The 19,049-nt window shown below is 43.2% G+C and overlaps 1 protein-coding gene across 3 annotated transcripts in view; it reads right to left on the reverse strand.

The window, feature by feature from the left end:
- The window catches only part of MAST2 (microtubule associated serine/threonine kinase 2), a 354,118-nt gene that overhangs the window by 277,302 nt on the left and 57,767 nt on the right, over positions 1–19,049 (reverse strand). For 2 of the 3 annotated variants that reach the window (XM_033915412.1, XM_033915409.1), the window contains exon 7: positions 6,616–6,636. The exons of the other annotated variant lie outside the window; for it this stretch is intronic. In XM_033915412.1, the coding sequence (XP_033771303.1) occupies positions 6,616–6,636 (21 nt within the window). The remainder of the gene's footprint in view (positions 1–6,615; positions 6,637–19,049) is intronic. 3 annotated transcript variants of the gene reach the window in all.

The following is a 19,049-nucleotide window of genomic DNA, read 5'->3' on the forward strand; positions in this document are numbered from 1 at the left end:
GGGCAGAGGGGAGTTGGGTTAAGGATTGAAAGCTATATCAAAAAGGTGGGTTTTCAGTCTGCTTTTAAACAAGGGAAGGGGCTTGATGGACAAACTTGGGTAATTTATTCCAGGCATAGGGGGCAGCTAGATGAAAGGAACAAAGTCTGGAATTAGCAGTGGAGGAGAAGGGTCATGTTAAGAGTGCTTTATCTGAGGAACGAAGTTCTCTGGGAGGTGTATAAGAAGAGAGAAGTGGGGAGAGATATTGAGGGGCAGCAGAACAAACACACTTGTAGGTCTGTAATAAGATCTTGAATTGTATGCAATGGCAGATAGGGAGCCAGTGAAGTGACTTAAGGAGAGGGGTGACATGAGTGTAGCGAGGTTGGTAGGAGATGAGTCGTGCAGCAAAGTTCTGCACAGATTGCAAGTGGGAGAGGCAACACTGAGGGATACCTGTTAGGAGTAGATTGCAGTAATCTAAGCGTGAGGTTATAAGAGCTTGGACAAGGGTCTGGGAAGTGTGCTCAGAGAGGAAAGGGGCAAATTTTGGTGATATTGAAGAGATGGAAGTGACAGGTGTTAGCAGCTTGTTAGATGTGTGTAGAAATTGAGAGGTCGGAATCGAAGATGACTCCAAGGTTGCGTGCAGAGGAGACTGGAACAATGACAGTATTATTTACTGAGATGGAGGGAGGAGCAGAGGGTTTAAGAGGAAAGAGAAGCAGCTCAGTCTTGGACATATTTAGTTTCAGATGACGGCAGGACATCCAGGCAGCAATGTCAGCCAAACAAGCAGAGGCATTTTCTTGGACTTTAGGTGAAATTTCAAGTGTAGAAAGGTAGATTTAGGAGTCATCAGCATAAAGGTGATACTGGAAGCCATGGAAGGAGATCAGGGCACCGAGGGAAGAGGTTTAGAATTTTCATCATCTCTTATGGTAACAAAAAGATGGGCAAAGTCATAACGGTAGAACAGGCATGGTCCCTGATGAAAAATACTATCACGGAAGCACAAAGCCTCTACATTCCGCGGATGTCCAAAGTAAAGAAAACCAAAGGCAAAAGAGAGACGGCGTGGCTTACCAAAGAGGTGAAGGAAGCCATAAATGAAAAGAAGGACTCCTTTAAGACATGGAAACGCACGAAAACATCCAAAGCTTGGAACAAACATAGAGATGATCAGAAAAAATGTCACAAGGCGGTGAGGATTGCCAAAAAGGTCTACAAGGAGAAAATAGCGCAAGAGGCCAAAAATTTCAAGCCCTCTTTTAGATACGTAAAAGGGAAAAAACCCGCATGGGAGGCGGTGGGACCGCTGGACGACCTAGGAGGAAAAGGGTGCATCAAGGATGACAAACAAATTGCAGACAGACTGAAATCCTTCTTTGCGTCTGACTTTACAAAGGAAGACACCGCAGCAACACCTGACAAAGTGAAAGTGTTCAAGGGAGTCGTACAGGACAGCCTCACCACAGTAGCAGTGGGCTTGGACCAGATTTACCACCAGATCGACAAACTTAAGTGATAAATCTCCTGGACCGGACGGAATTCATCCGAGAGTCCTAAAAGAACTGAAATTTGAAATCAGAGAACTATTGCAAAAACTTGCCAACCTGTCAATCAAAACAGGACAGATACCGGATGACTGGAAGTTAGCGAATGTCACACCGATATTTAAAAAAGGATCGAGAGGAGTGCCAGGCAACTACAGATCTGTAAGTCTCACGTCTGTCCCTGGAAAGATGGTTGAGGCGCTGATCAAAGATAGCATAGTCCGGCACCTAGACACACACAACCTGATGAGAGCCAGTCAACATGGGTTCAGGAAAGGGAAATCATGTTTGCCGAACCTACTTCAATTTTTTGAGACAGTGAACAGACAAATTGATAGTGGAGAACCAGTGGATATTGTATACTTGGACTTTCAGAAAGTGTTCGACAAGGTTCCACATGTAAAACTTCTCAGGAAATTACAAGGCCATGGAATAGAGGGAGATATACTAAGATGGATAGGCAAATGGCTAGAGAACAGAAAACAGAGAGTGGGCATAAATGGGAAGTTCTTAGAATGGGAAAAAGTGATTAGTGGTGTACCCCAGGGCTCAGTACTTAGACCCATCTTATTTAATATTTTCATAAATGACCTGAAAGAAGGAACATCCAGTGAAATCATCAAGTTTGCAGACGACACAAAGCTATGCTGGACAATCAGATTGCAGAAGGACAGCGAGGAACTCCAGAGCGACTTGAATCAATTGGAAAAGTGGGCAGATAAATGGCAGATGAATTTTAATGTGGAAAAATGCAAAGTGATGCATTTAGGCAGAAAAAATAAAGATCACAAGTATAGTATTTCAGGTGTAACTCTGGGAAAGACCGAACAGGAAAAGGACCTGGGTGTACTGATAGACAGGACCCTGAAACCGTCGGCGCAATGTGCGGCAGCAGCAAAGAAAGCAAATAGAATGCTAGACATGATAAAGAAGGGAATTACGAGTAGATCAGAGAAGTTATAATACCGCTCTACAGAGCCATGGTCAGACCGCACCTGGAATACTGCGTCCAGCATTGGTTTCCATACCTAAAGAAGGATATAAAACTGCTAGAGAGGGTGCAGAGACGAGCAACGAAGCTAGTGAAAGGTATGGAGAACCTGGACTACGAGGAACGACTTAGGAGACTGGGGTTGTTCTCCCTTGAGAAAAGGAGACTGCGAGGTGATCTGATCGAGACTTTCAAAATACTGAAAGGATTCGACAAAATGGAGCAGGGAAAGCAGTTATTTACAATGTCCAATGTGACACGGACAAAAGGACATAGACTGAAGCTGAGGGGGGACAGGTCCAGGACGAATATCAGGAAGTTCTGTTTCATGCAGCGAGTGGTGGATACTTGGAATGCTCTCCCAGAGGAAGTAACTGCAGAATCCACCATTCTAGGATTTAAGGGTAAACTAGATGCACATCTCCTTAAGAGTGGCATAGAGTGATACGGGTAAGGGTAAATTAGATGCACATCACCCTTGAGAAGCATACAGTGATATGGGGACTAAAACTATGGCAGGGTACACCTGGCGGGGCCTCTGCGTGTGTGGATCACGGGACTTGATGGACCCAGGGTCTGATCCGGAGATGGCAATTCGGTTCATAGACAAAAGCGCGTGACGACAAAGGCACGCTGACAACCCAGCGCAGACAACTGAGTGCAAGGTGGAAGCGCGCCGAAGAAAAACAGTATTTTAAGGGGCTCCGACGGGGGGGTGTTGGTGGGGAACCCCCCACTTTACTTAACAGAGATCGCGCCGGCGTTGTGGGGGGTTTGGGGGCTTGTAACCCCCCTCATTTACTGGAAACTTAACTTTTTCCCTCTTTTTTAGGGAAAAAGTGAAGTTTTCAGTATAATGTGGGGGGTTACAACCCCCCCAAACCCCCCACAATGCCGGCGCGATCTCTGTTAAGTAAAGTGGGGGGGGGAGGTTTTCCCCACCAACACCCCCCTGTCGGAGCCCCTTAAAATACTGTTTTTCTTCAGCGCGCTTCCACCTTGCGCTCAGTTGTCTGCGCTGGGTTGTCGGCGCCACATCAAAACTCTGTTTAAGGAGAGCCTCCATCTTACGGTCCTGAGGGTCTCTCAAGGCCTAACCACCCTCAGCTGGCACTATATGTCTTCCAGTGATAGCAGAGATCACCACATCAACCACAGAATACTTAAAGGTATCTCTATCCCCATCAGGAATGAGGTAAAGCCTGGTCATGGACTACGCCAAGCGAAAAGGTGCATCTGGAATATTTCACTGAGCGTATAACACATCCCGAATATCCTGATGCATAGGGAAAGAGCGGGATGCTGACCGCATCTCTCACAGCAGAGGGTCTACAACTTAAGGAGGGTCTTTAGCTTCCTCAAAGCGTAAAACCAAAGACACCTGAAGAATAAACTCTTGCAGCTCTTCCCAGTGAAAAATATGCACAACCGACGACACATCTTTCACAAACAGTGCCTCAAAAATCTTCCATAAACATCATCAGACCCCCCCCCCCCTTTAGAGGATCCTGGAGATCCACCCCAAGATCCAAGTCCTCACTCAGAGAAACCGGATCAGCCATAGAAAGATCCTCATCCCAAGCCACCCACAGCCACTTGGATAATGGCTGAAGGGGCTAGACAGAGGCAGCTGGAGAAGGAGACTGAACAAGGGCAGCTGTGGAAGGTAAAAACTCCACAGAGGACCCCAAGACCCCCAGGACAGAAGCAGAACCCCCCAGTTGCCTGTAAATAAACCTTGTACATGGCTAACAATCAGGGCAATAAAAATCCTGGCGGCAATACTTAACATATAATAACATAGCAAATGACGGCAGATAAACAGGCCTGAATGGTATATCCAGTCTGCCCACCAGTTATACCATTAAAAATACATGATTACATGAAGTTGCATTCCAAGCTCACTCTAGCCTATCCAACCATCCTGTTTGCAGGATATCTACCATAAAGTACATCCAGTAACATCTTTATGTTACAAATTAGTGAAGTTCTCGTCGATGCCCTCCCCAGCCCATCCTACTCCAAATCATTTCATACAGGACACAGACTGTGCAAGTCTGTCCAGAACCAGCCATAGCTCTTTAATTTATATTCTTCGTTTTCTAATTAGAGATCCTCTATGTTTATCCCATGCTTTTTTGAATTCCATCACCGTTTTCCTCTCCATCACTTCCCTCAGGAGGGCATCCCAGGCATCTATCACCCTCTCTGTGAAGAATAATTTCCTAACTTTACTCCTAAGTTGTCCTCCCCGCAACCTCAAACTATGCCCTCTAGTTTTACCATTTTCTCTTCTCTGGAAAAGATTTGGTTCTACGTATATTAATACCTTTCAAGTATTTAAACGTCTGTATCATGTTTCCCCTGTCCCTCCTCTCCTCCAGAGTATACATATTTTAGGTCTTCCAATCTCTTCTCATACTTCTTTTAGTTCAAACCCCTTACCATTTTCGTCGCCTTCCTCTGGACCGCTTCTAGTCTTTTTATATCATTCACCAGATATGGCCACAATACTCCAAGTGCAGTCTCACCAATGACCTATACAAGAGCATCAACACCTCCCTTCTTCTATACAGCCTAGCATCCTTCTGGCTATAGCCACTGCCTTATCAGACTGTTTAGATGTCTTTAGATCTTCAGACACAATCACCCCAAGGTCACAGCAGGAGCAGAAAACATATTTAAGACCTGTTCCTGTCATTTTAAGACAGGAGGAAGGTCACCTGAGGCTGCGGGCAAAATGGACGCGCTTCCTGCCAAAACCGAGGGAAGGCAAACCATCTCCTGAGAGAAGAAGCGGCAACGAAGTCTGACTAGACCCCACAGCTAAAGCAGGACCACCTGCAGCCACTGCTGCAGTGGGAAGAGAATCCCTAGCACCCCTAGTGGTCAGCAATGCCAAATCTCTTTGACCGCCAGCAGGTGAGGAAACCCTGGTGTGGGTGGTAGGGGAAGCCCGGGTTTCTCCACCGCCTCCTGACAAGCAGTGCATGCGCAAAGGGGAGCCCTGCACACCTTCACCCAAAGCAGATGCCGGTTCCCCCTCGAAGTGGCCGAACACTTTATGCACACGCCGGCTGCATCCACCACTCAGCGCCCACAAAAAAAACCCCACACTTTTACTGCTTTTTAGAAGTGCTCTTAACAAATGCGCCGAAGACCCACACATACCACCACCATATAAAAACAGCAGCTTCAGGCCCTTTTTATGCGCCTTTTATTATTTCTTCTTTTTTTTTCTCACAGCTCACCAGCTGTCTTAAGAGAGCAAACTCCACAGGCTCTCTAAACTGTAAGTCTGTGTCTAACAGGTGGCCAGGCATACAGTTGAGGCTCCTCTAAAGCAAAGAAATGAGGGGAGGTGGGGGAAATGGGGGAGAGGGACTCGACCCTTCTGAGTGTGGTACTCCTGAGGTTGGTAGGAACCCTAAGAGGATCCCCCAAGTTCTGTCTGGACAGCAAAAGGAACAAGAAAGATTCACTAATCAGATCTAACAGGACCTAACAAACCTCAGCACACCCTGCACAAGCTTACTATTCCATCTGCTTGAGACTGAGAACAGACTAATTGTAGATGGGACTGCATAGCCCATTTGTACTGTAGCCAAAAGTCAATGTCTCAGTCTCCACCTGCTGGAAGAGGAACGTAGGGACACTAAATAAAATAGAATTAGAGGAAGGCAATAGTGCTACAATGATGTCCCTGTGAAGCAGCACATGCACATCGCCCTAAAGTAAGTGGGTGCAGACTTCTCTTTGACAGTATTATTTGGCACCTTCAAATGTCCCTGAAAATTAGGCACTCAAGGCAATTGTCTATGCCTAAATCCAAGTTTATTCTATACTAAACAACTGCATCAGTCTAACATTTTCAGTCATGTTAATCCTGTAAAATCCTAAGGGAATTATAAACGTGCTTTACCTTGAGAAGACTGCTGCCCACATTACATGCAAGGTAAAAGCCATCTGCTTTAACAGGCTTACTACAAAGCATACAGTCAAAAGATAAGAATAGAACAATCATGCAAATGCATCAAGGTGACAAACAGAAGTGATATTATTATAAATATAAGTTGCACTCATTACCTGTCTGCTCGGTGACCATGGCTGCATGGAAAAAAGTGTGTCACAATGAACAAACTTAATCTGATATCCAAACTATCAATAGGAAAGAATGAATACCTTTTTGTATTACTTATGGAAAGATTAGGTTCTTACCTTATTAACCTTCTCTCTTGGAAACTCACACTCTATTCCTGAGCCTTCGGGTTGTCATTTCCTTCTCATAAGAACTCCTGTAGGAAACTTAATTAGCATACTTTTGTTCCTCCTCTCATACATCTGGGCCAGCGGTATCAAACACGCGGCCCACGGGCCACATGCGGCCCCCCCAGGGACTATTTTGCAGCCCACAATCTGTCCTCTCAACTTCACAAGTTTTCCGATTGTGGAGAGGACAATCGCGTACAGACCTCGACTGCTGTAATTGGACTTGCAGAAGTCTCTCTGGAGGGAATGTCGGCAAATGGCTCGTGGCTCGCCTAAAGCAGGGGTTACCAATCTGCTTCCATTCCCGTCTCACTGCCATCCCCTACCCACCGCAATCGGGGAACAGGCCAGCGCCGAGGTCTTAGCTCTCTCTGCTTATCTTTCCCAGCTCGGAGCCGACCACTCCTCACCACCCGACATCAATTCTTCCCACTCAGAGACAAGTACTGAGCCCTAATTATTGGAGGTAGATTTTCTTCTGGAATTAAGAGAATTTATTTTAAGTATTTCCACATCATTGCTAATGGAGCAATTAATGGTAACTTTGGGAAGTTTAATATTCTTTTTTTTTTTTTTAAATCTTTATTGATTTTTAATCTAAAACAGTGTCATACAAATGATCAAACAGTAGGTATTACATACATTCTTAAATTGTTTCTTCTTTGTTTATTTTCTAAATATTCCAATTTTTTCTGTATATAAGATCTTTCTTTAACAATCTATGTCTCCAAAGTTTTTATTTGATTTATTTGTTCTTGATGATTCACAATAGTCTCACTCTGCTCTTTTAAAATAATCCCTTGTGCATTGACCTGAGTACTAATGATAGCACAATCAGCACAAACTAAAGTTAAAGCCTTTTTAAGGTTAGAGTCCATGGTCACTATTGCCTTCCACAGGTCGTCTAAATTGACTTGGGCAGGCTTAGTTAACTCCCCATATTAAACCGGTAAGGATAAACTATTCTCACCAATTTGGGCTGTGGAAGACATCGATGTTGTACTGTCTTCAGTGGGGGCTTGTCTTTCAAAAGACATTCCTACCACCTCTCCGCCAGGGCTCATCAGTTGTCCACTTTCACAGGGTCGCTGAATTGCCTGTTCCACCGCCGTAACACTTCCTTCAGGTTGGGGAGGAGGCGGCCTTGAGATTGAGCTCAGAGAAGCTTGATCAGAGCTAAGGTTTGCCGATGAGATCGGCACTCCTCCCGAGGCCTGGATTGTCCTTGAAGTCTGACCCGTAATTCTGGTGTCCAATGTCATTTGTATCATGGATCTGAAACCACTGACCACCGGAGGTCCTGATCGCGAGGCTTCCTTTCTTTTCCCATTGCGTAACAACAAAGGAGAATCGGTAAATCTTTAAGCAAAACAAAACAAAACACACGCATCCAAATGAACACATAAGTAAAATAATACAGCCGGTGAAGCTCGGAGCTGCGCTTCACGCTTCTGGCTATATGCTGGAAGTGAAAATGGGAAACTGACAGGGTTAACGATCAATCTATAAGAGGAATGCAGGCAGATTGATAGGCTTAAGAGTGATATATCCCCAGGACCAGATGGTATACATCCGAGGGTCATCAAGGAACTGAAAGGGACTATAGCTGAACTGCTTCAGCTAATAGCCAATCTGTCGATCAAATCGGGAAAGATTCCAGAGGACTGGAAGGTGGTGAATGTTACGCCAATCTTAAAAAAAGGTTCGAGGGGAGATCCGGGAAACTACAGAGTCTGACATCGGGAAACTATGGTGAGTTTGACATCGGTACTGGGAAAAATGGTAGACGTGCATCATTGATCACCTTGACTGACACGGTCCGATGAGGGCCAGCCAGCACGGTTTCAGCAAAGGCAGATCTTGTTTGACAAATTTGCTGCACTTCTTCAAGGAAGTAAACAAGCAGATAGTCAAGGGCGACCTGGTCGACATTGTCAAAAGGCGTCTGACAAGGTTCCACATTAACGACTACTTCGGAAAATTGCAAGTCATGAAATCGAGGGTGAAATACTCACATGGATAAAAAACTGGCTGGAGCATAGGAAATAGAGAGTGGGGATAAATGGACATTACTTGTACTGGAAGAGCATCACCAGTGGAGTGCCGCAGGGCTCAGTGCTTGGACCTGTGCTCTTCAACATCTTTATAAACGATCTGTACAAAGATTCGATGAGTGAGGTGATTACATTTGCGGACAATACGAAGTTATTCAGAGTAGTGAAGACGCTAGGGGATTACGAAGATCTGCCACGTGACAATCAGGCTCGAGGAATGGGCACCAACATGGCAAATGAGGTTCAAAGTGGATAAGTGTAAAGTGATGCATGTCGGTAACAAAAATCTCATGCACGAATACAGGATGTCCGGGGCGGTACTTGGAGAAACCTCCCAGGAAAGAGACTTGGGAGTTCTGATCGATAAGTCGATGAAGTCGTCCACGCAATGTGCGGTGGCGGCGAAAAGGGCGAACAGAATGCTAGGAATGATAAAGAAGGGGATCACGAACAGATCGAAGAAGGTTATCATGCCGCTGTACCGGGCCATGGTGCATCCTCACCTGGAGTACTGCGTCCAGCACTGGTCACCGTACATGAAGAAGGACACGGTACTACTCGAAAGGGTCCAAAGAAGAGCAACTAAGATGGTTAAGAGGCTGGAGGAGTTGCCATACAGCGAAAGACTAGAGAAACTGGGCCTCTTCTCCCTCGAGCAGAGGAGATTGAAAGGGGACATGATCGAAACATTCAAGGTACTGAAGGGTATAGACTTAGTAGTTAAGGACAGGTTGTTCACCCTCTCCAAAGTGGGGAGAACAAGAGGGCACTCTCTAAAGTTGAAATGGGGTAGATTCTGTACAAATGTAAGGAAGTTCTTCTTCACCCAGAGAGTGGTGGAAAACTGGAACGCTTCTCCTGAGTCTGTCCTAGGGGAAAACACCCTCCAGCAATTCAAGACAAAGTTAGACAAGTTCCTGCTGAACCAGAACATACGCTGGTATGGCTAGTTTCAGTTAGGGCGCTGGTCTTTGACCAGAAGGCCGCTGCTTGAGCGGACTGCTGGGCACGATGGAACATTGATCTGACCCAGCAGCAGCAATTCTTATGTTCTTATGCCTCAATCGCCATCTTGGATCTCAGCTGAACTCCTGAACTGTTAATGCAGGCTGTTCAAGTGGGTGCACTGCAAAGCAGCCTATCCCATGGAACCTGACCCTCTGCTTCAGAGTCTGAGCTCTCTCGGAGCTAGAGCTGTCCCTCAAGGGGGATCCTGTGCAGCACAAAAAATAAGCCTCGCAAAATAGCGGAAAAAGATTGAATTTAAAGAAAAATAAACATGAGCCGAAAAGACAAGTTTCTAGTGACTTGCTTGTAGAAAAACAACTGAGGAATTGGAGGACAGCCCAGAGATAAGAGAGGAGGAGCAAAAGTATGCAAATTAAGCTTCCTACAAGGGTTCTCGTGAGAAGGTATTGATTACCCAAAGGTTCAGAAATAGAGTAGGGCTGTACAAGAAATAGCCACTCAAAGTTCATGATGAAACAAACTGATCATTAAAACTGTAGAACTGGAAAAAAATCCCATCTTAGAAATATACTTCAAGCTCTAGTTATCAGGCTAGGATTTGAGGATCCACTAAGGTCATTAACTACACTAAACATGACTGTTTTGCTGGATCTGAAATTGCCTCACTATCTTAAATATGTATATACAGAGCCCTTCAGGAAAGGAAAAACACTGAAAGTCAAGGGTGGTGACTATAGCTCTAATAAATAATGGGTAATCAGATGATCAAAGGGTGAAAGAGACTATCATGAAAGACATAAAACATATATGTATATGTATATATATATATATATATATATATATATATATATATATATAAAGTCACTAGTAAACTGACCTATGTACTTGTTATAAATGAATAATTTTTATGTATTCTTTTGATTTTTTGTGATCAAGATGTCATATTCACTATATAAAGAGCTTGCTGCTGACCAGACTTTAGAACATGTGTTGTTTATACGTTAGAATAGTATGTTCTCATATATCAATATATTAATAGCTGTTCTCATACATCAATATAAATAGTAACATAGTAGATGACAGCAGATGAAGACCTGAATCCAGTCTGCCCAACCTGATTCAATTTATATTTTTTAAATTTTTTCTTCTTAGCTATTTCTGGGCAAGAATCCAAAGCTCTACCCAGTACTGTGCTTGGGTTCCCACTGCCGAAATCTCCGTCAAAACCTACTCCAGCCCATCTACACCCTCCCAGCCATTGTAGCCCTCTCCCAAACGGCCATATACAGACCGTGCAAGTCTGCCCAGTAATAACTGAGCACAAGCCAGTGTATATTTATTTTCACAAAACTTCTCCACAGCACACACAACTGGCACAAATCCTAATAGTTGGATGCGGCAACATAATGGTACTCCTAATCTTGCTAACATACGAGGTGCTACCCATAAGTTCAGGGAATTTAACTGTAAAAGAAATTGCTTACTGAAACTCCTAGTTTCCACTGTCTCCTTCAAAGTAGTCCCCTTGAGAATGTATACAGCGATGCCAACATTTTTCCCATGAGTCCATGCATCTATGGAAATCATCTTGGGTGAGTGCCTTGAGGACCTCCTGCGATTCTGCCTAGATCTCTTTAATCATGTTAAAACAGCACCCTTTCAATCGTAATTTCATTTTGAGGAATAGAAAAAGAAAAAAAAAAAAAATCACAGGGGGCAAGGTCAGGTGAATAGGGAGGGTGCTTAATCACTGTAATGTTTCTGGAAGTCAGGAATTGTCGAACGAGTGATGTGTGAGCGGGCACGCGTTGTCATGGTGAAGCAACAAAATTTTGTTTTTCCACTTGTCTGGGCATTTGTGCCAAATTCTGTCGCTCAACCGCTTCCAAACCTTACAGTATGACTGTCCTACTCTCTCATAAACATCGTGGATAGTTTGCCTACGATCTGCAAGGATAGTCTCATGAACTTTTGCTATGGTTTCCGGTGTTGTGCTTGCTGATGGTCATCCAGAACGGTCATCATAGTGAACAGATGTTTGTCCGTCTTTGAAGCATTTGGGAGAACTGGAAGAGCTGGCAAAAAGAAAACAACTGGATATCATAGGAATAACAGAAACATGGTGGAATGAAGAGAATGAATGGGACACGGCATTGAAAAGATATAAACTATACAGAAGAGACAGGATTGGGCAGAAAGGCGGAGGTAATGCCCTGTACGTCCAAGAAGAAATAGAATCTATTAGAGAAGGGGATACGGAAACAAATGGTAAACTAGAGTCCCTCTGGATAAAGATTCCCAGACATAAAGAAACAGACATAAAAATTGGCCTCTATTATCGGCCCCCGGGACAGATTGAGGAAACAGACAAAGAAATGATGGAGGAAATCAACCATGGATGTAAATCAGGAAATGTAACGATCATGGGGGACTTCAACTTTCCGGGGATAAACTGGAAACTGGCAACGTCAATCTGCGGCAGAGAGACAAAATTCCTCGAAATGATAGGAGATTGCTTCCTTGAACAAATGGTGGGAGAACCGACAAGAGGAAACGCAACCCTGGACTTGGTCATGAATGGCATTACTGGAAGGACAACAGATGTAGAAGTTACGGCCCCTCTGGGGACAAGTGATCACAATGTGATCAATTTTTCCATTGGCATCGGAAAAGGGAAACCAATCAAGACTAAAGCCACAACCTTTAACTTCAAAAAAGGGAATTATGACAGCATGAGAACCATGGTTAAAAAACGGATCAAGAAGGGGAAAACACAAATCCAAACAGTTGATCAAGCATGGTCTCTTCTGAAAAACACCATCATAGAAGCACAGAATCTTTACATACCGAAGATATCTAAAGGAAGGCGAAAAAAGGTCAAAGGCGAACCAGCTTGGTTATCCAAAGAGGTGAAGGATGCAGTGCGGGAAAAGAGGAAATCATTTAAAAGATTGAAACGAGAAAAAACGACGGAGGCCTGGAACTGTCACAAAAGCGACCAGAAAAAGTGTCATATAGTGGTAAGAGACGCCAAAAAAATCCATGAAGAAAAGATAGCGAAAGAAGCCAAAAACTTTAAGCCCTTTTTTAGATATATAAAAGGAAAGAAACCAGCAAGAGAGGCAGTGGGCCCTCTCGACGACCAAGGAAGGAAAGGGTCAATTAAAGAAGACAAACAGGTTGCCGATAGGTTAAATTCATTTTTTGCATCTGTCTTCACAAATGAGGACACTGCAACTATGCCAGAAGCAGGAAGGATATTCACCGGAGGCATAGAGGAAAGCCTCGCAACAGTAAATGTGGAGTTGGACATGATATACTTTCAGATTGACAAACTAAAGAATGACAAATCCCCTGGACCGGACGGAATTCACCCAAGAGTATTAAAGGAACTTAAGGTGGAAATTGGGGAACTATTACAATCCTTAGCTAACATGTCAATTAGAGCCGGGCAAATACCAGACGACTGGAGGATAGCAAATGTCATCCCAATTTTCAAGAAAGGATCAAGAGGTGAACCGGGAAACTACAGACCTGTGAGTCTCACATCGGTCCCTGGGAAGCTAATTGAAGCAATAATTAAAGATAACATTGTACAACATCTGGAAGATCACAAACTAATAAGAGCTAGTCAACACGGCTTCAGGAAAGGGAAGTCATGTTTGACTAATTTACTTCAATTTTTTGAGAAGGTGAACAAACACATGGATAGTGGAAAACCAGTGGACATAATTTACTTGGACTTCCAGAAAGCATTTGACAAGGTCCCGCATGCAAGGCTTATGAGTAAATTACTAAGTCATGGAATAGGAGGAGAAGTGCACAGATGGATCGGCAAATGGTTAGAGAACAGAACGCAGAGAGTAAGCATAAATGGGAAATTCTCGGACTGGAAGAAGGTGACTAGCGGCGTGCCCCAGGGCTCTGTTCTTGGGCCCATCTTGTTCAATATTTTTATAAATGACCTGGAAGAGGAGACAACAAGCAATATAATCAAGTTTGCAGATGATACAAAACTATGTCGGGTAGTGGGCTCTCAAAGGGACTGCGAGGATCTTCAGAAGGATCTGAACAAGCTGGAAAAGTGGGCAATAAAGTGGCAGATGAATTTTAACGCAGACAAATGCAAGGTAATGCATCTGGGAAAGAAAAACAAAGAACATGAATATAGGATATTGGGTGTGACATTAGCCAAATGCGAACAAGAAAGGGATTTGGGGGTACTGATAGACAGAACCTTGAAGCCATCAGCTCAATGTGCGGCGGCGGCGAGGAAAGCTAACAGGATGTTAGGCATGATTAAGAAGGGGATCACGAGTAGATCGGAAGACGTCATAATGCCACTTTACAGAGCAATGGTCAGACCACACTTAGAATACTGTGTCCAACACTGGTCTCCATACCTTAAGAAGGATATAACTCTGCTGGAGAATGTGCAGAGGCGAGCCACGAAACTTGTCAGAGGTATGGAGAATTTGAACTACAAAGAACGCCTCAGAAAACTCGGACTGTTCACCCTCGAAAAGAGAAGACTGCGAGGAGATTTGTTAGAGACTTTTAAAATATTAAAAGGATTTGATAACATTGACCAGGAAACAGCATTACTGACATTTTCAGATGTGACACGGACAAGAGCTCATAGCCTGAAACTGAGCGGCAGCAGGTTCAGGACAAATGTCGGGAAGTTCTGTTTCACACAACGAGTGGTGGGTGCTTGGAATGCTCTCCCAGAGGAGGTTGTGGCAGAGACTACTGTTCTGGGTTTCAAGCGCAAGTTGGATTCATACCTTCTTGCAAATCACATCGGGGGATACGGGAAATCCGGGGCTCCAATAAGGAGCACCTAACTGGGCCTCCGCGTGTGCGGATCGCCGGACTAGATGGACCTAGGTCTGATCCGGCGAAGGCGTTTCTTATGTTCTTATGTACCAACGAAAGGTTTTGCTTTGGCACATGGCATTATCTCCAAAGGCTTCCTGGAGCATACAATGGGTTCCTACAGCAGTTTTTTTTAAAGTTTGAAACAAAATTTGATGCAGATTCTTTGCTCAGTAAAATCCGTCATATCGAAAACCGTCAAGTCGCTAAAACACAACCTTACAAAATCGCACAGAATAAAACAACGCGACCACTCAGCTGCACGCCTGTTGGCACATTGATTCACAAAGCATACTACTAGACACCTCTAGTGGCGGAAGGGCATACTATATCCAGTTCACACGCGCTGTTCACATTCCCCAAATTTTTGGGTAGCACCTCATACATAGCCTCTCTTTTATTCCAATCCAAAGCATAATTGGAACAGAAGAGAGGCTGGATATCTTTGTTCAATGCTTAAATTCAAGAGATTCCCACATCAGATTTACAATGCAATTCTCAGATATATCTATTAATTTTTTAGATGTACATAATTTTTTAGATGTACCACAATTATAAGAACTCCCTCAAAATTCAACTCTTCGCCTTCCCCTCCCTAAAACTATGCCACTCAAAAAAATTTCTTGACAAAACCTATGCCTTCCAAGCCGCCAAACTAAACCCTTGGCTGGCCCAAATGGTCCTCAAAGCCCACAACTACCTCGACTTCAGAAAAGCACTTAAAACCCATCTATTCCGAGACCAAGACCCTTAATGTCCCTTCTTCAATCCTCCTCCTCCATCCTACCAAATCCTCCATCCTTCTCCCCCTCCCGTCTCCTTCCTCTCCCCTTCTTCCTCCTTGCTGTTCGCAAATCTATGATCAATTTGGAATGTAACCAAGTTTCAAGTTTCAAGTTTATTAGATTGTTTGATTAAACGCTTTTCCAATTTCAAAGCGTTTTACATAAAATAAAATAGAGTTTAAAATGGACTCACTTATACAATTAATATTCTACTAAACGAACAGGGTTACAACATTAGACAAGAAGACAACTGATAACAATGGGAAGGTGGGGAGGAAATACAATATTTGTTAAAAGAGTACATAAAAAGGGAAACATGTTAGGGGATGAGGGGAAAAAATGAGACTTGTAACTACTTTCTCCTTGCTATTCGCAACTCTATGATCAATTTTGGTATGTAACCACTCGTAACTTCTTTCTCCTTGCTGTTCGCAACTCTATGATCAATTTGGCATGTAACCACTTGTAATTTGTTCTAACCAATGTGAACCGCCTAGAACTCTTCTGGGTATGAGGGTATACAAAAATAAAGTTATTATTATTATATTCAACAACATCAACATTTTTCTATAACAATATATACTGAACCTATGAATAGAAATATCCTGTTGCAATATGGTAGTTGTCGGTCATCTGATATCTCTAAAAAGCACAGTTACTTACTGGCAGATATTACTCTACGCAGGCAGATATTCTCTACAGGCAGATATTCTCTACAGGCAGATATTCTCACATGTGGGTGACGTCATCCATGGAGCCCCGGAACGGACAATATTAAAAGTGTACTGTCACTTTAAGTTTTAAGAAACTTCATGAATGACAGCACTGTGCATGAGCAAGTGCATTCCTGCCCGACGCAGGCTCACAATACCTCAGTTCCATAACCAAGCTAAGAAGCCAACCAGGGGAGGTGGGCGAGTTGTGAGAATATCTGCCTGCTGTCCCTGGATAACTGTGCTTTCTCCCAGGACAAGCAGGCAGCATATTCTCACATGTGGGACTGCCTAGCTTACTACAATGGGATGGAGGGAGTGTTGGCCAGTAAGAGAATAAATTTTATAAAACTGCTTGGCCAAAGTGACCATTCCTTCTGGAAAGAATTCCAGAAAGTAGTGTGAGGTGAATGTGTGAACTGAGGACCAAGTAGCTGCTTTACAGATATGGTGGTGGAATGCAAGGAAGCAACTAAAGCTGCCATAACTCAGATCTTATGCTGCTACACAACCCCCGAGCTGCATCCCAGCCTGAGCATAGAATTCAAATAAAAGAACTGTCTTCTCATTCAAATTGGTAACCAAACTTCAGGATTGCAACCGTCACGTTTGAAAGTCACTCAGAGGTATAGAGTTCTTCAAGAAGAGAGTTGCGCCCTCTAGTGATGAACCAAAGTATATTTTTCAGTCGTTGCAACTTTATTAGTTCTGGTTACGCTTCAAGTTTGATTACAAAAGTAAATAAATAAATAAATAAATGTCTTTACAGTCTTTCAAACACTTGTATGAAAATACTTTGTTTTTTCTTATCTTTACAAATCTTTTCAAATGAACATCGCTCTGTGAGAAAATTGAGAGCAGCTTGATAATTCAGTTTATAACAGGTTCGGGGTCTCTACGTGGCCCCGTTTCGATTCCTTCTTCAGGAGACCCTATTGTATGTAAATTGAAAAACCTTTTCAATGCTGATAGAATGCTTCAAGTTTGCGATGTGGTAACATCTGAAATATAGAGTATATATAAACAGCCGGGTATGAGAGTAGAAATTTCACTATCCTCACTACGGCAAAAATTCTAAATTAATTATAAAGCTACTATAGGAAGCGAGGCACAACAATACATACCGTCAAAAGAACGCTGTCGGTGCTGTGAATTTAAACTGTCAGAGAAAACATAGCATCAGCTGTCTGGTTTAAAAGAGTACAGGGGGAGGAGTTTATTACACGTCAGAATTAGAATTGACGTGATTCCTAGAATGTTGGTGAATAAGTACATAGAGTGATGAGTTACTGTTTAGCATTAAAAAATACTATTTAGCATTAAAAAATACAAGGAAGGTTTTAAATGTTATTGTAAAGACAGTGAAATATGACTGTGTGTAGTCTAAAAGCCTTGTTCATAGGAAAGCAATCCATTCCATATCACTATTTAGGCCATGAGGCTGCAATGTATTTAAAGTGAAAATGCATAGGAGAAGGCAATACAGGCTGCCAACCATGTAAAACAAGTGCTCTTGGTTACAGACCAACCCAAACTGTGAGGGTCCATGAAGAGGAACAATTGAGGAGATGTTGTATGTGACTTACTCCGTTGAAAGTGATAAAGCCACGGCTCGTTTACAGTCTAAGGTATGAAGAGCTGTTTCTCCAGGGTGAGAATGAGGCTTGGGAAGAAAGTAGAAGCACAAATGATTAACTCAAATGAAATTCCGTGATTATATTCAATAGGAATTCAGGATGGGAGCAAAGAACTACCTTATCCTGGTGGAAAGCGTAAAAAGTGGTCCAAGATTAACGCTTGAAGCTCACTCACTCAACGTGCACAAGTGATGGGGATTAAAAAATATCACTGTCAAAGTGAGACAGGCAAGATGAGAAGAAGACATTGACTGAAATGGAAGCTTCATCAGTTTGGTGAGAACAACAGTAAGACTCCAAACCACTGGAAGTGGTTTGAGAGGTGGTAATATATTGAAAATCCTTTCCTAACCCTGGGAAAACAAGGATGAGCAGTCAGCAAATTACATTTGACTGGCATGTAGAAAGCTCTAATGGTACTAAGGTGAACTTTGAATGAAGAGGTTTTAAGACCTGAATTGGATAAGTGGAGAAGGAAATTAAACAATGAATATATGGAAGAGGATGAAGCATCCTGATGATGAAGAGTACACCATGATGAAAATCGTGTCCCCTTCTGTTAGTAGCCTTGCTATGTAGATAGTTTTCTGGATGTGTCCAAAATGATTTTGACAGAATCCGAAGATCAGCAATTGCTGAGGCTATCCAGGAGGTATCAAACTGTCAAATACAATGACTGCAGATTGGGAATCCCAGTAGAAAAGCTTCTACCTCTAGATGATGAAGAGAAGATTGTCTAGAACTGAAGTGAGGCAGTGTATAATTGTGGGGGAATACAAATACATTTATCTAAGAAGTTCCACAGAAGAGACAACCCCCATACATCAAGTTGCAAAAATAAGCATCCACTGATGTGGTGAAGAAATCTGCTGAGAATTCTGCCAGAGTATTCTGTGTTCCTTGAACATAGAGAGCTTTTCAAAATATGTCTGGAGCAACTGCTCAGGTTCAATCCTTTCAGTCTCTCAAAAAAGACTCAGATACCCTGTACTTTCTCCTTGGTATATACAAAAGGGAACTTGAAGGGAAGATACTGTAGTGAAAAAACTGCAGAGTAGAAACATCGCTCTGAGTTCCAAGGGGTGCAAGTGGAACTTCTGCTGCTGAATAGAGATGCTGTGGACAAGTACGAAAAGTACAGCCTCCACTAAAAAATTTGACGAAGTGATAAAAATGAAGCAAGAGCTGCCCAATCCCTCCTGCCGACACCCCCCC

This window comes from Geotrypetes seraphini, chromosome 12, assembly GCF_902459505.1.
Source record: "Geotrypetes seraphini chromosome 12, aGeoSer1.1, whole genome shotgun sequence".
In the NCBI taxonomy this organism is placed as follows: Eukaryota; Metazoa; Chordata; class Amphibia; order Gymnophiona; family Dermophiidae; genus Geotrypetes; species Geotrypetes seraphini.